The 18,050-nt window shown below is 40.3% G+C and overlaps 2 protein-coding genes across 5 annotated transcripts in view; both read left to right on the top strand.

Moving 5' to 3' along the window:
- Positions 1-1,976, top strand: part of atad2 (ATPase family AAA domain containing 2) — a 17,192-nt gene extending 15,216 nt beyond the window's left edge. For all 4 annotated transcript variants that reach the window (XM_032517756.1, XM_032517758.1, XM_032517755.1 and 1 more), the window contains 4 exons: positions 1-309; positions 520-653; positions 874-1,002; positions 1,693-1,976. The exon at positions 1-309 is cut by the window's left edge and continues 432 nt beyond it. In XM_032517756.1, coding sequence (XP_032373647.1) covers positions 1-309; positions 520-653; positions 874-1,002; positions 1,693-1,725 — 605 coding nt within the window. In that variant the 3' untranslated portion in view covers positions 1,726-1,976. The remainder of the gene's footprint in view (positions 310-519; positions 654-873; positions 1,003-1,692) is intronic.
- A 1,019-nt stretch (positions 1,977-2,995) lies between these two features.
- zhx1 (zinc fingers and homeoboxes 1) lies at positions 2,996-17,984 on the top strand. The gene is made up of 9 exons (XM_032518545.1): positions 2,996-3,462; positions 5,834-6,132; positions 6,254-6,717; positions 7,107-7,310; positions 7,523-7,738; positions 8,649-8,813; positions 8,999-10,195; positions 11,718-17,362; positions 17,662-17,984. Exons 2-8 carry the CDS (start codon positions 5,946-5,948, stop codon positions 11,991-11,993), a joined length of 2,709 nt encoding a protein of 902 aa, XP_032374436.1. The 5' UTR covers positions 2,996-3,462; positions 5,834-5,945; the 3' UTR covers positions 11,994-17,362; positions 17,662-17,984.
- Positions 17,985-18,050: the final 66 nt, after the last annotated feature.

The raw sequence follows: 18,050 nt of genomic DNA, 5'->3' as shown, positions 1-18,050 counted from the left end.
TAAAAACAGGAAAGGAGACCAGTGAAACCATTACAGTGAACACTAAGACGGACAGCCACACTGAGACAGAAGGAGATACCCAGGGGCGATCCAACACTGAGGAGAGTAGTGAAGCTACTAGCCAAAAGCTAACAGAAACTGAGACTGAACAATGTAAAACTGTAATACAGGAAGACAGGATCAACAAGGAAGTTACGATAGAGGAGGCAGAGCAGAACAGTCCTGCTGAACCAATGGAGGTGGAAGCAACAGATACCGCGACCGCAGACACCTCTGCAGCTGTCAGAAGAGGAGAGGACACAGGCACAGGTTTGATATTACCCCTGTCCTATACTTAAATCCTGGCTCTTTAACTTAATGTGTAGAAATAATATTCACTAATGAATCCCTCGCTAAATAAAGTCAGTGTGTGTTTCTGGGGACAGCAAGGTACAGTCCCAGTGTTTCAAAGTGGATGTGTCAGCTGACCGTCATCTACTATAGTGGTCTAAACACTTTGTGCATGTTTTTGTGTCTCAGAGCGGAATGTGAGGCGCAGAACTCGGGCTCTTAAGAATGCTGTGTTGCAGCAGCAGATGGTCGAAGTGGACCAAGCTCTGCACATCCTGGACCAGGAAACTCCCCCTCTGGTGGTGGACAGAGACAAATTAAAGGTGTGTGGGGTATTGTGAGTGTTTGGGTGGTTTTTTCTTGAGTATTTTTATATATAAAGTGGTCAGATGGGTTTTCTGCATCTTGACTTTACTCATAGAAGCCCTTATAAACAGATGGCGAGATGAGGCTACTTTGCATTATTTTGCCCTCCTGACAACTAAAAAAATGTCATCTGCATGTCATTCCTCTTTGTTTTGCCTTTCTTCCTCATTTCCTCAGGAGCTGTTGGACAGAGTGGTGACCAAGACTGAAGGATACGAGGTTTACAAGCTGGAGAAACTCTATGCTCTGCTCTGCCAGAGCATCTATAGACACAGACGAGACTACAACAAGGCTTCACTAATACAGGTTAGTATTGGACTGAACTGATGAGAAGATGTAGCTTTTTTTTTTTACTGGAGATAAGATAAGAAAACCTTTTTATTTGTCCCTCAGTGGGGAAATTGTGGTTTGCAACAACAAAGATAAGAGCTGAGATAGATAAGTGTAAAAGAGATACATAAGTTTACAAGGTATAGCAAAGTGTATTATACAATAATTACACATTAATTAGTAAATGCAGTATGAAAATTGCCAAAATTATGTACAGATGTCAACAGTGTTCATTGTACAATCTGAGAAAAAGATGAAAAGATAAAATGACTAATCTTGTCATAGCAAGAAAAGCACAGGTGTGACTAATAACCATAATAATGGCTGTTAATAAGCCATGCCTTTGAGCCCAACAGCAAGGTCCCGACACACCTCATCATTGTCGTTATTACGTGTTACACACATGCTTTTCCTGCTATGTAAGAATGTCTGCAATAAAAGGAGAAATTCCATTTTTTTTTCATATTTCAGTATTGCAATGGTATAATGTATACTTTTATTATATGTATCTAAGAGGAGTGAAAGGATTAATTATAGCCTTAACATAGAATGTTGCCAATGTCATTAGATATTAATTAAATTAACATTGTATATTATTAACATACAGTAAATGTTCCTTTTGCCATGTTTCTAATCTACTGTCATTTCCTGCTCTTATTTGATTAGGAGTTGGAACAGGAGATTGAAGACTTCTGTTGACTTTTCTACAGGAACAATATGATTTTTCTTTTTATCATGTTTATCATCACATGTAAATATACATTGGTTCTATTTTCATAGAAATCCTCAAGCACCTCTTTGTGCATTAGCTAAATATTTGTATGACCTCTTTTGTTTATATTTAAATAAATAGCTGTCCCCTAAATGTCATTGTGTGACCATTTATGTGCTCATGACGTCATGGCTGATAGCGTGACCTTTGCTGTAACTTAGCAAACCCTGATTCACTTAGACACTGCAGTGTGTATTACAAAGTATCATGATTGGTTCCTGGAAACAGTTATTTTGTATTTGTACACAATTTAACAGCCTGTGTTGTGAGTTATAAGTGTTGTGGTTGCATTATGAGAACAGTATGATTCAAGTTTTTTGACGTCTCACCCATTTAAAAGTCAGTATAACTCTAGCTGCTGCATCATTTACCATTTTCTTTTAATCTGTCTCTAACAGCGCCCCAATTTAATAGAGTTCCAATGCTTAATTGTTCCATATTGTTGTGGGGAAAAAATCACTTTGTCACTTTGTAATAGCTTCTCACAAAAAAAGGTGTGCAGTTGTTTGTAAGTCCCAGTGTTCTACCAGCAATCCACTGCACCTAGTCTAATCTCATATCTAGTCTCATTTTCTGCATTTTGGGATATTCATTTTTACAGCTGCAGGCTAGTAACTTACACCCTAGTATAATATATAATCTTTATAATCTTCTGTTATTTGTTCATCCCTGTGGTGTAGTACTTTTTGACCAATGCTAGCAGGGTGATTTTACTGTGGAATTATCTACCTACAAACTGCTGGCTAACGTCAGAATATAATTTTATTTTCTCCCAGGTTTAAAGGCGTTTGCAAAGCAGTGTCATTAACAAAATGTAAAAGCGCCAAACAGTGTTGCCAAGTTAAAAATACATTGGAAGAGGTCGAAATAATCAGCAGAAACTTCTAAACTGCAACACAAGACTCAACATTGCAATTTTAGTGTTGTCCTCAAGTAACTTCCCACACTGCCCTGACAGGTCATGTAAGGACGTTTTGGCAGACAGCCAGGGAGGTAAGCGAGTCATTTTACGGACGGCATGCTTCAATGCACATTTCTTCTGCTCAGCGCATAGCTCAATCCATCTCGTAAATAATATGCTGCAATCGCAGAATTGTTTATTTTCGCTAAATTCCCATAGACAGTAATCGAAAGTACCCGAAATTATTAGAGCGCCAAGAGTCGCTGACGAATGACGTCAGGACGTATTACATTGAATGATGACGCCGCTTGATCATTAAAAAAAAATCTGCCGTTAAAAAATATCAGAGAATTAGGTCAGCAAACTAACTCAGTGCCAATGGCCACGCTATGAGTGTAACTACCGTGTTTTTGAATATATAGCTAACCTTCACAAAGACGCGACCTGGGCATAAAATATATAAGGTTAGGAGAGAGATGTCCGGTGTTTCCAGCATCTGCAGACAGACAGAGCCGTAGACCGGTCCGTCTGCTTACCTCCCTCCGCTGGGCTTTGGAGACCCGCAAACCCAAAAAACGTTAACGCTAGCTATTGTAGTCCCGGCCAGGCTGGGGCTGAATGGTTGGTCGAAGAAGGAGAGACGTCGACACACACCACCAGACAGAACCCGAAGGCTGCCCTGCTGAGACCCAGGAAATTACTCCTCGCCTCGTCTCGACAGACCCGTAGCAACACAGTGCACATTTCAGGAACGATAGTTCCAGTAAGTTTACCGCCAGACATGATCAATAATAATGACTGCCCGGCTAACACCAGCTAGGTGGCCCACCTCATATACATACTGAATGCTGTAGAGCTAGCTAAGTTAGATGTCCTTTTATGTTAATGTATTGCTTTAACGTTACTTCCAATTTACCTCCAAATTTTATTGATGTGCTAACTGTTAATGCAAATGATCTCATGATTGTAGTGTAGCATAGCATAACGTTACTGTACACAGTTATTGTTAACGCGTGCTATCTAGTTAACAGACTTTACCAGCAATAAGTCATGAACCCCAGACATATGAAAGTAGACTTTACACTTACACATTTAAAATCAAATATGTGCACTAACCAGGTAATGTGTGCCAATGTGTAGTTAAGACGATCTAGCCAAGTAATATCCTTACATTTATTCGGATATCATTTGGGCCCTGCTACTGTTGGAATACCACTAAACTGACTTAAGGTGGGTGTACCCTGATACACCCCAGTATTGTAAATGAATAGGACTTAGCCAACACACAAATAAATTAAGATTTGTGTGACAATAGTACTATAGTTAATGTCTTTAATGTGGAATAATACTGTGTTAGGATTTTAATGACTTCAAATATAGGGATTCAACCAATGAGTATTAGTATCTATCTAGTGCATACAATGTGAGGATAAAACCCAGCTATTTCTGGTTGTGTCTCACCAACAATTCAAATATATTCAATTGTATTCCAATGTAATTCATGCATGTGATAAGATGAAATCGGCAAATGTTTAGTTTTTTTTTTTTGCTTTATAAATGAAAAATATTTGCTTACAGAAGTGATTCAATGATTTTCAACAAATTTTGACTAATCAATCTCATAACATAGAAATACAGTTCAATGCATTGCCCATTGATGTAAATGTCTTGCAGGTATTTGCATATATTACTGTTGATGGTGAAGGCAAATCTCATATAAAGCTGCACTTGTTTAAATCTGTTTACAGGCCCATGTGATTCATGCTGTTAGTCATCGTGCTGAATGAAGTGCAACATCAAATTTCCTCCCCCTGAGCACTTCATGCCATCCAGTGTCAGCGTTCGCTTGTGCGTTTGGCTACATAAATACCAAGCTTTCAATTCAATTCAAAACACTATTTGTCCCAATGCGGCAATTTAAAGTGCGTAGAGTAGTACAGTACACACATTTATACCACATAAGAAAAAGAAATAACTTATTTTAGATAAGCTGTATGACCGTTTAACCCTTGTGTTGGGAATTTTAATTTTTTTTAATGGTTTCAAAATCTGTGATCCACTCAACATCTGATCTTAACTGTTAGTCAAAATAACTCATAATTTCTGCCTTGTTAACTAAAAACGTGTGTATAGTTTGATATAAATGAGGTTGGTTGACCATGAATTCCAAGAATAATTGTAAAACATATTATTAAACCAGCTCAAGTTTTTAAAAAAAGTGACAAGAAAAAACGACAAAAACATTGAAAAAGCACAAAAATAAATAAATTCAATTTTGACCTGGAAGGACAAGTCCATGGTTAACGGGAAGACAACACAATGGATGTAAAGTAGTAATGTAAAGTAGGACTGAACGATTTGGGGGCAGGAATCTAATTGCGATTTCCCTACCAGATATTGCAATAATGATTCAATTTGCATTTTTTTAGCTCTATATTGCACCGTCTACAATTATGCTACACAAAGTAAAAAAAGAAAAATCCACTGAAAATTGGATATTTTTGTTAACAATCTGTGATGTAACATTATTCCAGCATTTATTTTATAAAAAATAAATAAATCTAATGATGAAAAGAGAATAAAAAATGTTAAATCAAATGTTACACCAAACAATCAACTAAATATTTCTCACATTTGATTAATCATGGTCTTCATGATTATCTAATCACATTCTTTTGATTTGAAGCACATTCTTTTGATTTCAGCCCTAGTGTAAAGTTTTAGGTTTTTAGTGGATAAAAGAAACAATTTGTTGGATGTGCGGTCTTTATGAATTCCAGAAATAATTGAATAAGTAGTCCATGTATATTGTTGTCCTACTATATCATGGTTATAAGTAGGGTTGAAACTAACTACTGCTACATCTTTTGGTTATTGTTATGGTCATTGCATTGTCAGCACAAGAGTTTAACATTGCTAAGTCCTAAATCCTAAAGGTAACCAGTTTCTATAGATAGGAAGCAGAAAAGCCAAACTACTCCTGTGAATCTGCGTTTTATTTTACTCAAAACACTGAAGGAACCAATGAAAGCTAATCGTCAAAAGAAGTATTTAGGAATAAAACAAATCCCATATTTAAGAATTAACTAACCTCTTGTTTTACATTTGCATATTTGTTATGTTTCTTCCACCAGAACAAACGAACTGTAAGGACTTGGGCATGTGAACCCAAACACCTAAGACATGTGAGCCTCGACCTTTCTGTCCCAGATCTTCTTTACCCCGAGTAGCAGTCGAAGTTTGAGAATGTCGAGCCGCCGGAAATCGACCACACCTTGCATGGTGCTGACCACTGATGTGGTGGAGCAGGAAGAGGTGGAGGACAAAACTGAGAGGACAAATGAGGAAGAAGAGGAGTTGGAAGGGAAGAAGAAGGAAGGAGCAGAGGAGCTGGATCAGGCAGTAGTGGTTGTCCCCACCCCTCCAGATACCGGTAAGATTTCTTTGGGCCCATTCTCCCAAGTGTACACAACAATGGCACTTTTTTAGCCTGAAATATGCACAAACGGTCAATGAATATAGTATTATTATTATTATTATTATTATTATCATAGATGAGCCCAATCTCTCTACTGTGGAAGACAGCGAAGTCCTTGCTTCCTCACTAAAGCTCAGTGCAACAAACCCTTCTGAGGATCCAAGCAGCGACCAGCCACCCCAGGAACAACAGTGTGATACACCCGAGGAGGAGGAAGCAGACCCTGCCACGGTTGCTGCCATTTCCCTCAGCAAGACCCCCATCATGAGGATGAAGACCAAATCTGAACCCAAGAGGATTGCTGTGTCCCTGAAATCAACAGACAAAGCGGCTGAGGGGTTTGGAAAGGGTGGTGAGGGAGAGCTGGGAGGAGATCAGGAACCCATTGAAGCTCCTCTCGGGCCTATGACGCCCGTGGAGATGCTGCTGCACGACTCCATGAAGCTCGGGGGAGGGGGCTTGCTGGTCAGCCCATACTCAGAGCAGCAGAGAAAAGGAGCAACTTTAAACCCCACAGTTCTGCCTGCTGGCCTGGCACAGGTAGAAAGTCTGGATTATTAATGATTAAGTAGACTCATTGCAGCAGCACCGGTGTAAGAATACTTTTATTATATGCAGTACTTACATTTACCCATATCTGTGAAAAATGAATGCATGTTTTAAGACTTAACAGCATCCCTGCACACCTAAAAATGGCTGGCAGGCTTTAGGTAATGGGTGGCCTTAATGTTAAATGTCCCCAACAGAAGGTTTGGATGCCAACTTCCCAGAACAGCAGCCCTGCAGCTGATAGATATTCATTGTCTTGTTCAGAGACACTTTGGCAGGACAGCAGCCAAAAAGACCTCAAGCCATGTCTCACCTTTCCCACTATGTAGCATTATCTGTCCAGACTTTTTTTAATTTCTCCTTGTCTTTCTTTATTTCAGGTGCTTTCTGCTTTCCAGGCCCAGCAGAGTGCAGCAGCAGCTCAGCCTCAGCTGCTGATTCCCCTCAGCAGCATCCCATCCTACAGTGCAGCTATGGACACCAACCCCCTGCTGGGCAGCACATACAAGAAGTTTCCCTACCCCTCCATGGCCGAGATCAACAGCCTGGCAGCACATACACAGTTCACAGAGGAACAGATCAAGGTAGAGTAAAGTTGTTTTCAGTGGCAGATTACTTCTGCTGACAAAGGATCTTGTGTTCAACCCTGTGTCTGTTATAAGAAACACGTACATCAAAAAACTTCAAATACAAGCTCCTTAATCTGCATACTACTATGTATGTTTATTAAGTAAACATCTACCTCAATCTTGATTTAGAATTTAAATATAAATAAATGTACTTGATCTCCACCCAGGTGTGGTTCTCAGCCCAGCGGCTGAAGCACGGTGTGAGCTGGACTCCGGAGGAAGTGGAGGAGGCCAGGAGGAAACAGTTTAATGGCACGGTGCACACGGTGCCTCAGACCATCACTGTCATACCTGCTCACCAGCTCTCAGCAGCTACCAACGGCCTGCAGTCCATTCTTCAGACCTGCCAGATAGTGGGCCAGCCTGGCCTGGTATTCACACAGGTAGGTAAGGAAAGAAAACACACCATATCTAACAGAGCTTGGCTTTGAACTACCTCGCCTGAACCCTGTCACCTTAAGACATATGACTCTGATATGCTTTAGTTAGATTTAAATCGACCTGGTTCGCCTGCTTGGGTTTAGCTGGTCTCGTTCGACATCACTCAACAAAAGTCAACCTGGCCTGGCTTGAATTTAATTTAACTTTTAAACAATTTGGTTGTTGCAACTTTGGATTGGACATGACTTGCTGTCTGTCTGTCACCCTCCCTCAACTATATTGAATCCGTTTAAATAGGCAGTCATGCCTTAGGCGTGAAGCCATAATAGACCACAATTAACAATGTCAAACCATGAGCTGTGGAATTGATGATAATAATAGTAATTATACATTTTATAAACTTTACATTTTAAACATATCTCAAAGTGCTACAGGGTAAAAGCATCAATATAAAAGACAGATAAAGCATTAAAACGGAAGGCCAAAATCAATAACCAGCGATTTTAATTAAAAGTCATAGGTCTCGCTAAAAAGAAATCAAACATTTTCTTTGTTATAATTATGTTTTTATTAGGGCTGTACAATTAATGGTGATTGTATCGTAATCACAATGATTTTATGATTTCACGTAGGTCACAAAATGCTAACCAAAGATACCTGTTAGCACATAGTTCTACAGTAGCATTGTGGGATGTCTCTCTAATTTACTTTTAATGATCATGCAGTTGGAGCGGCCAAAAAAAAGAATTTACTGTATATAGTTACCCCAGACTCACTCAGGGTTCTTTCCATACAATAAACTAACGTGTTATAGATATTGGTTACAGTCACTTGAAACTATAAATACATCCCTGTTTGGCTATCTGGCTCGTCCTCCCGTTCTGTGTGTCATTATTTTCTCTCTGTGTGTAGGTTGGCCCAGGGGGGCACCTTCCAGTGACCAGTCCCATCACTCTGACAGTGGCGGGGCTGCCCAGCCAGTCCCAGAGCTCCAGCAGAGTTTCCTGCCAGCCCACCCCAACAAACAGTGAGCTGAAACGGGCGACTACTGTCCAGCCTCCCTCTCTTTCTCCACAGGTAGGGACAACACTTTTTTGCTCTTGTGCTCTCAATTGTGTTACCCAAGCTTTTGGGTTTTTTGAGCTCAATCAGTGCACAAAATTACATCGTGGTGTCTCTGTCAGTAGTATTTTGTCCAGGTATTTGTTATGTCTGTGTGTAAACTCGTATTTAAGATATAAATCTCCCCTTCCCTTTCTAAGGAAAACTCCGCTCTCAGTGCTGACACATTTAGTTTGCGGCCGAAGAAGTCCAAAGAGCAGCTGGCAGAGCTGAAAGCGAGCTACCTGAAAAACCACTTTGTCACTGATGCAGAAATTTCCCGGCTGATGAAGCTCACCAACCTCACAAAGGGAGAGATCAAGAAATGGTTCAGTGACACCAGGTACAACCAGCGCAACTCCAAGAACAGCAATGTCATAGTTTTCCATGACGGAGGGGGCAAAGGAAGTGGCAACGGTGGTAGCACTGCTGGCACCACCATTATTATTGACTCAAGCGATGAGACCCCCACGTCTCCCCATCCTCCACGCACTCCTCCTATGAAGGAAAAGGAGACACGGGCCAAAACGTGGAATCCGTTCCCAGATTTCACCCTGCAGAAGTTTAAGGAGAAGACTCCGGAGCAGCTGGTGGTGCTGGAGGAAAGTTTCGAGAAGAGTGGCACTCCATCGGATGAAGAACTGAGCCGTCTGAGGACAGAGACTAAACTGACGAGGAGGGAGATTGATGCCTGGTTCACTGAGAGACGAAAGATGCCGCCTGTCAGTACTTCCTCCCCAGGTTCTTCAGAGGGAGGAAAGATGGAGGTAGACGGAGGAAAAGCGGGAGACGGAGCCACTTCTTCTTCTCCTTCTGCCTCCTCGTCTCGTAAAGGTAGCCAAACTCCTCCTGGCGGTCGCAGCAACAAAGACATGAAAGATAAGAGTAAAAAGACTCCGGAGCAGCTCCATATTTTAAAAAGTGCCTTTGTGCGGACCCAATGGCCCACACCAGAGGAGTACGCCCAGCTGGCAGAACAGAGCGGCCTCCCTCGGTCCTACATCGTCAGCTGGTTCGGGGACTCTCGGTACTCGTGGAAGAACAGTAACCTGAAATGGTTCTTCCAGTACCAAAGTGGCAACGTCGAAGGGCCAAGCGGCAGAGGAAGCAATAAAATGGGAAGCAGCAGCAGCACCAGTCGAAAAAGACGAAGCCGAAATCGTGGCTGGGGGCGGTCCCGAACCAGAAAGCAGCCAAGAAGATCTGCCTCCTGCAATGCAGATGTGGATAGATCTCCCCCGTCAAAGAAATTCAAGAGTGGGAGGGAGATTCTGAGAGAGTACTACATGAAGCACCGCTTTCTCAATGAGCAAGACCTGGATGAGCTTGTCACCAAGACCAACATGAGCTACGAACAGGTAAGGAACACAGACGGTTTATTATTAATGGACAGAGCATGTGTGACGTGAGTTGTCGAGTTTGTCGTTACGAGCGCAGCCATCCTGGTTGCGGATGTGACAGTTTTGGATGAGAGGGAGGAGACATTCTATGTTATGTTACACACTTTCACTGGCAGTCACATCATAGCCACGCCCTAAAACACTTCCTGTTTTATCGCCGATTTTAAAATCAACAATACCATAATTCAAATAATGATCATCATTCTGTGTGGCAGAAGACTTAAAACTAGCGATTGAGACCATAAACTCATAATGAAAATGTTTACTGAGGTAATAAATCAAGTGAGTAGTGGGTCACGTTCTCATAGACTTCTACAGAAACAGACCTCCTTTTGCTACCGCACGTGTCGCCCCCGGCTGGAATTGAGATATAATGCAAGTTTAAGGCACGTCTGCATTTGCAGCACTTCGCCAAACCGGATGCTTTGTCCATTAATATTTACAGTCTGTGGTAACGGCTACAAGGTTTGTGTCATTGTTTCCTATCATTGTATCCCTTTAAATATCCTTTTTTCCTTACATTTGTAAAAAATGATTAGAATTGATCCTAGAAATCTATTGTTAAAATTAGGGATGCACAATATACCTTTTTTTTAATCACCATCGCAATATTAACAGGCGCAACAAACACATTGTGATATATCGCGAAAGACACTCAGAGATTTTTTTTGTTAGTTAAGAGAAAATATCAGGAGGAAACTGCACTTTAAAATGCTACTCTCTTTTTTTTGGGGGGTTATCTTTTATCATCAATTCAATGTTCAATAAAAAAAAAATTTAAATATCTGTTTATTTATTGCAAGTAGTATTGTTATTGCGATATTCAACAACCTTATCGCATTGCGCATATTTTCCTCATATTGTGCAGTGTGGTATGTCTTTTTTAACCCATGCATTTTAATCATTAGCACTGTCCCTTTCTTAAATAAACTGAATTAAATTGAATTTGTAGAACGCTAACTTCGTTTCTGGGCAATATGTCGATTACATATCTATATTGTGATACAAGATTAGATATTATTTTAGATTTTTGGATATCCTTATATGGCATAAGTGTTGTCTTTTCCTGTTTTTAAAAGCTGCACTACAGTAAAGTGATGTAATTTTCAGAATTTACCAGACTATTTATTATTTGCCTTTACCCACTTAATCATTCTATCCACATTACTGATGAGTTTTTGTCAAAAATCTCAGTGTGTAAATATTTTGTGAAAGCACCAACGGTCAACCCTACAGTATCAATATCGAGGTGTTCGGTCCAAAATATTGTGATATTTGGTTGTACCATTATCGCCCAGCTCTATCTAACTCATCTTCATGTCATTTAAAGCTACCAGGTAACAGTCACTAAAAGGTTCTTGCACTCCAGAAAGTCTGATGGAGCAAAGCCTCAAGATCAAAACTGTGAAAGAACTCACTTTGTTAATGCTGTAGTGGTGTCCCGTGATACAATTAACGTGTTCCTCTCTTTCGTCAAAAGGTGAGGGAGTGGTTCGCCGAGGTCCAGCGGCGCTTGGAGACAGGGTCGGATCCCTTCCTGGAGGCAGGAAGGACAGACGGCGACAAAGCAGGTGAGGGAGGAGAGACACAGGGAGGGGCGTTGACCGTCACCGTGAAGCAGCCGGGCACGGGGGTGGGAGACGAGGATGATGATGATGATGATGAAGGAGACGAGGACGCCGATGATACAGACGACAGTGAGGTTTGGGAGCCGTCGCGTAGCGTCAGGAAATCCTTGTCAGTCTCGGAAGACTAATGATTGTGGAAATCACGGTGAAACACAGAATGTTACGAGAGAAATATACTTTTATGATCAATGGATGACAGTTAGCTAAACCAAGTCTTTTTGCCACTGATTAGCGAATGTACTCAACATTAATTTACTGTATTTTTAAACTATTTCTGACATCATGTCTACATGAAACTACCAGACGGACTATTAGCTTTAGCTCACTCTCTCGATGCTGACCTTATTAACTGTAAGTCATGTGTAACAGTTTAGACACGAATCATGGTGAAGAAGGAGTTTTTAGCAAACTGGCACAGCGAAATTTGAACAGCAAGTGCAATCTTCAAGCTGAAGAAGAAAACTGTTGAATTGAAATAGTTACCCAAAAAAGATTGTGTATCCAGACACATCCGTACAATGGATTTCAATGGATGCATACTGACTGTTGTAAAGTAGAGATTCTAATGTCAACCATGACTTTGTGAAATTAGCAATCCTTGTCTGCTCAAATGAACACGCGTGTGCTGCATATCCTTGAGAAGGAACCTGGAGCCCGTTAAATCTTCACAGCAAACTTACACACAAACTTAGAGCGCACACAGAAAAAAAGTGTGTTTACAAAGGTGCTTAAAAACGTATGACAGCTAGATGTCACTGCTGAGCAATGTCCCCAATGAAACAAACATACATCTGTTTGTGGAACCGGTTGAATTTCCCATGTTACAGTCCATATTTTTAAAGAAGATTGCAAGGACCGGACAATCAGCAGATTATTTGAGCCAACGTGGATTGATAATGACTCTGAAAGTCTGGCATTTTTATCTCTTAGAGATAAACGCCCAAAACAATATGAGAAAGTCCCTTACTGCCGAATGAATGCCATTGCCATGATGGTTTTAAACCCAAGTCTTCCCTTTACAGCAGCTTGTTGTTTCATTAGTATTATAGATTTTGAACTGAACACATACAGATCTGATGGGAAAAAAATGCCACAGTATGTGTTTAGTATGCACTGTTAATGTTAAATTCTTAAAATGTAGAATTTTAAACACATTTTTCAACTTTTGATAGAACACATCCTGTGCTACTGTGATCTTTTTAAAAGCTGATTCAGACAGCATGGCACTGTTGTCCCAAAGATGAATGTGTTGTCTCCGGGGCGGTGAGCTGTTCGAGACCATTTGGGAACCAACTAATGGCCGCTGTGAGGCACACATCTAGGCCCGCTGAAGTAATAATAGTAACGGAAATATTTCGCTGCAGTGCTTCATTAGAATTTACTTTTCTGATGGGTTAAAGGGTTGGATAGAATTTTAAGATGGGGGAGTTTTGCCCAAAATATGTATATGCAGGCACCAGCTGCATCTCCAGTGAAAATGTAGTGTAAGTCCACCCAGAAGTTATCACCCCCAAATCAACTTGTGAGTACATCTGGGTCTTCTTGACCTATACTTTAAAAAAAGACTGTTAAACAGTATTTCAAATAATAATTTGATTTCAGTCTGCACTGAAGAGACAAACGTGAAGCACCTAAACTAAACTAAACTTTAAAAAATGCACTTTGTCCACTTGTATACATAGTGGACTAAATCCTGATTTGGCACCTTAATCTCTTATTATACCATCAAATGGCTCTGAGAGACCAAATCTGTTTTGTATGAATACAAGCTGAACCAGTATTTTGCCTTTTTTATCCTCTGTGTGTTTTCAGGAGGAGAAATCAATGTATCCACTTTTTTAATCATGTGTTGTTTCATAGTTGGATGTTTATTGTAAAGCTCAAAACCCTAGTAGAACAATCACCCACCGCTTTCTTACGCTAAATTGCACAAGAGACCCATTTTTAAGCTTTTGTCCTTTTTGAAAATGCACACATGTTATATTTGTTCTTATGTTTTATACTGTTGCTTTAACCAATGGGAAATTGTCTTCTATCTCTTCTTTTTCTGCTCCCCCATTCCCCCTGTCTGCCTCTTTATCCTTCTCCTCCGGTCAACTTTTGTAAGATGAATGCCTAGACTCAAGACATGTTTCTGTAAATGTTAGCAGTGTCGTGTTGGTTCTGTCTCTGTCAATTGTCTACAACACAGACAGACCGAGAGACAGACAGCCAGGGCTAAAGGGACATCTTCAAAAGACGAAAATTGTTAAAAACCGCTGCAATGCCTGAAGAAACAGCACAGCATTCTCTCAAAGTCTACCAAATAACGCTCCTTTTTCTCACTGTTCCCACGCTTCACCGCATTACATTGACAGGACAGTAGACTGAAAACTGTCTCGGCCACAATTCATCACAAAAAGGGGAGAGACTGATGAAGCTTTGCAGATAAACCTATGTGCCTACATGGCTCGTATGCTTGTTTGAACTGAATTTCACCAACTCTCGACCGAAGAGGATGTCAGAGAATTTGTGAATGCTTTCGGAAATCACATACTGTTGGGTGATTCTGACGGAAAGACTGTTCAAACCAAGTTGTGATGCATGACCGAGCTCTGCTAATGCTAAAAGATGCCTAGAAACTCTGTTTAGATGATAAACTTCTTTTGTAAATCCTTAAATGGATCCCTTGGTGTTCCAAAGTGTATTGTATTTTTTAACCAAGCACTTGTCACACTGCATATTGGCACCTTTAGCTGTCCAAAAAGGATTTTAAACAATGTTGTCTGCTAGCCATAAGCTAGCTACAATAGCTGGTTTATAGCAACCAAAGGGGAGCTGAAACCTTAAACCTTTTGTTGTAATGTGACAAGTACTTGGCCATGAAAAATAAAACTTTCAAAATGTTACGGTATACCTTTTGTCTAATAATGCATGCAATAACCAAGACGAACAACTGCTCATTTTGTACATATAATATTTTGGGTTGGTGTACTTGGCACAGTGAAAGCCTGATCTGGGACTCTTTGTATAGATTTTTTTTATTAGTTACTGTTCATTCTTGGACCTTTTTTCTCTTAAAAAAATGGACATATTTTTTTCATTTGCTCACCACAGCCACAACAATTTCAGTTATTGAACGGCAGCCATTTTGTGCCCTGTTGGTGATACTTTGTTCTTTGAGTGCTAATTTGAACACGCTACAAACTAGCTTGTTTTAGTCCAGAGATTAGGCTTCATCCTGCCCCCGGGTATCCAGCCCAGTCTTTTACAGCATGCTCTGTCTTTACTATAGTCAGTCTGTTTTGAATGGTTTTATATGTTTCTTTCCAGACATCAATGGATTGTTTGTTAATGAGACAGAATCAAACGATATGTACAATAGAGTAGTGTTTTTGAAATAGAATCAGCTTTTTGGTACTTTGGTTTCAAAGAATATAGAATCAGAACTCAATAGAAAAGACAAGCACTCAGTTGAACAAGTTGCTAAAACTAATGTCCTGGTGCAGACTGATCTCATGTATTAGCGTATGTGTGAGCGTAAGGGAGGTTAGTCAGTGTGGTGGATGGGTAAAACATAGGACTTTCACCCAGGGTGGATGGGTAAAACATAGGACTTTCACCCAGGAGAGCGGGGATCGTGTCCCACGTGTCATGTTTCCTTAACTCAACTGTTGCTTTCTTCCTGCGATAACACAGCAAGTGGCGTGTATGTTTACGCCCGCTGTTTACAGCGTAGACATACACGCGGATAGCTCAAAATGCGTACAGATGACACGCCACTTGGCTCAAGAAAGTCAGCGTGTATGTTTACATGATGTCATGTTGCCTGGTAGCACTGAAATTATTTTTTTTCATGCTTGCTAATCATGTTTTCAAATTTAAGAATCTAGAGCCATGCTGTCTTCATGAAGCTACATTCAATGTAACAGAAAACTAATTTCAAATTAACACAGTTGCTTAAAAGGCCACTCCACGGATTTTACACATGAAGTTCCCTCGTCATGAGAAGTATTACTCAGCCTATGCAAAACACAGTGGAATAATGTATTCTGTGGCTCTGGACTGGGCTTTTATAGTGATGTCATTAGGGTAATCTCAGATTTGAAAAACAAATTGTAACAGTAAACCTGCACTATAATTGTAGATGTAAAATGTGAGTTTTTAGAAAGTAAGGAGAATCAAATAAAAGACACAACCTGTGGAATTATAGGAAATGTAGGATCCTGTGTTTTTAGAACTTGACCTGTTATAGAGACAAACAATCTAGACAATTCAGCCTCTGCTGCATACATTTTGACAATTTTCTTTTTTATCTGTCTCTTGTGTGAGTCCACCAAAGGCAGTACTTAAGCTAGGGTACCCCTTTATTGACGTCATTTCCATTAGACAACAGGTAGAAACAGAAGCAGCCTGGCTCTGCTGCAATATAACGGCCTAATAAACCTGCTGTTTTAAATAATAAACCTTCTATTTTAAATATGAATCATGTATCTAATTAGTTTTCCCAGGTCTCTGAGGTGGCGTGTCTACTCCGTGAGTTGTGATTTTACATCCAACAGTCATCATGTATCCCAGTTAACCTTGTGCAGTAGAGCTAATCACATTGTGATTGGAGTATTTTACCTGATGTCCTATTGTGCACATGTCATATCTGTATCCTTCGCTATACGCCTGCTGTAGTCTTTATTTGTTTTCTGTATTTAGACGAATAGTAGGTTGAATGTTCTTACAGCAATCAGAGATTAAAATGCTTTCACTATACAGCAGACAGCTTTTTATGGCAAAAAAAACTAAACCTTGTTAGCGTTGTAATAAACTGTATGTATAAATGTTTTTTTTAAAACTCCATTACAGTGGACATTTCCTCTTTTGGTTTTTCTGCTCAAATGTTTATCTGTTGACAGTTATTACCCCAAGCTATTGCTTCTAAAGAGTTAGCTTTCCTTTTAACAGTTTTCTTTATGTTCCTGCTTCAACACAACTCATATTTCCTGACCAGTTTTACCGAATGATGACAGTGATCTCTCAGCTCCTGTGTTAAGTTACAGTTGGTTCCGTAGACACAGACACAGATACTGTAGGAAGAATACAATGATCTAACTGTATACTGAACGGTTGTGAGCCCGGGGTTGCTGGTTCAAGTCCCCATACGGACCAAAGTATGGTGGTGGACTGGTTTCTGGAGAGGTGCCAGTTCACCTCCTGGACACTGCCAAGGTGCTCTTGAACAAGGCCCCAAACCCCCAGCTGCTCGGGGCGCCTGTCCATTGACAGCTACAGCCCCCTCACTCTGACATCAGTACATTAGTGCATGTACCTGTACTGAGCATGTGTGTGTATTCCAGGCCTCTGTGTAATGTGGATTCTAACAACAGAGTGAAAACATTGTAATTTCCCTTGCGAAATTAATAAAGTATGAATTATTATTATTATTATGTTAAAGATGACAAGTATTTACTTGTTTTATAATGTCACTCCTGACTTTAAAGTGTAACTTGCCAAAATGCCAACTTGGGTCTTTTTGTGGATGTACCCAAGTCAAACTTTTGTTTAAAAGCATAATTAGGACGGAAGCGCCACTTTTAAGATTCACTGTGTTCTCGTTTTTCAGTCAAACGGCCTTTTGAATGGGAGTGATAATGTTTTTAAAACCCTAAGAAGGCTCGACACGACATGAACCTTTGCTCCAAGTATCACCACGGTCTCTCCTCATAAACTCGAGCATTGACAACATTGTTTGTGTACAAAGAGTTTACTAAAATGAAAGGTTTTGATGAACTAACTTTAGCAGTTGGTTTTTGGGAGGGATCTGAGTCTTCAACTTGAGAATCCACCTTGGACTGATATGCCTTACCCGAGACTCACCCAGAACACCTGATTGGCGCCAAGAAGGGATTCTGGGAATAAAACTGACTTAATGGAGTCTGTTTTTGGTTTTGTTTTTGCAGGTAATGTAGGCAAAGATGTTGTGGTTGTTGATGATGATGACCTAAAACAAAACAGGATTAAATGGTGTTCTGTGTCCACAGAACTGACATTTCCATTCGTAAGTCATTCCTACACTCTGCCTGTATCTGAAATGTGTTAAAAACAGTATCTTTCATAAACTTTGATTAAACATGATATATACGTATGTGTGTTCACCTCTGGAGGCTTCCTTTAGAACGATTCCTTTTGCAGTCCCTGCAAACATCAGCTTGTAG

This window comes from Etheostoma spectabile, chromosome 6, assembly GCF_008692095.1.
Source record: "Etheostoma spectabile isolate EspeVRDwgs_2016 chromosome 6, UIUC_Espe_1.0, whole genome shotgun sequence".
NCBI classification, from domain to species: Eukaryota; Metazoa; Chordata; class Actinopteri; order Perciformes; family Percidae; genus Etheostoma; species Etheostoma spectabile.
This window is presented reverse-complemented; position numbering and strand designations above follow the sequence as displayed.

Bases quoted from the DNA above. Each gene is read 5' to 3' on its own strand.
- zhx1 (XM_032518545.1), top strand. From the start codon at position 5,946: ATGTCGAGCCGCCGGAAATCGACCACACCTTGCATGGTGCTGACCACT. The intron at 8,814-8,998 runs GTAGGGACAACA...TCCCTTTCTAAG, and splicing joins CTCCCTCTCTTTCTCCACAG to GAAAACTCCGCTCTCAGTGC. The intron at 10,196-11,717 runs GTAAGGAACACA...TTTCGTCAAAAG, and splicing joins CCAACATGAGCTACGAACAG to GTGAGGGAGTGGTTCGCCGA.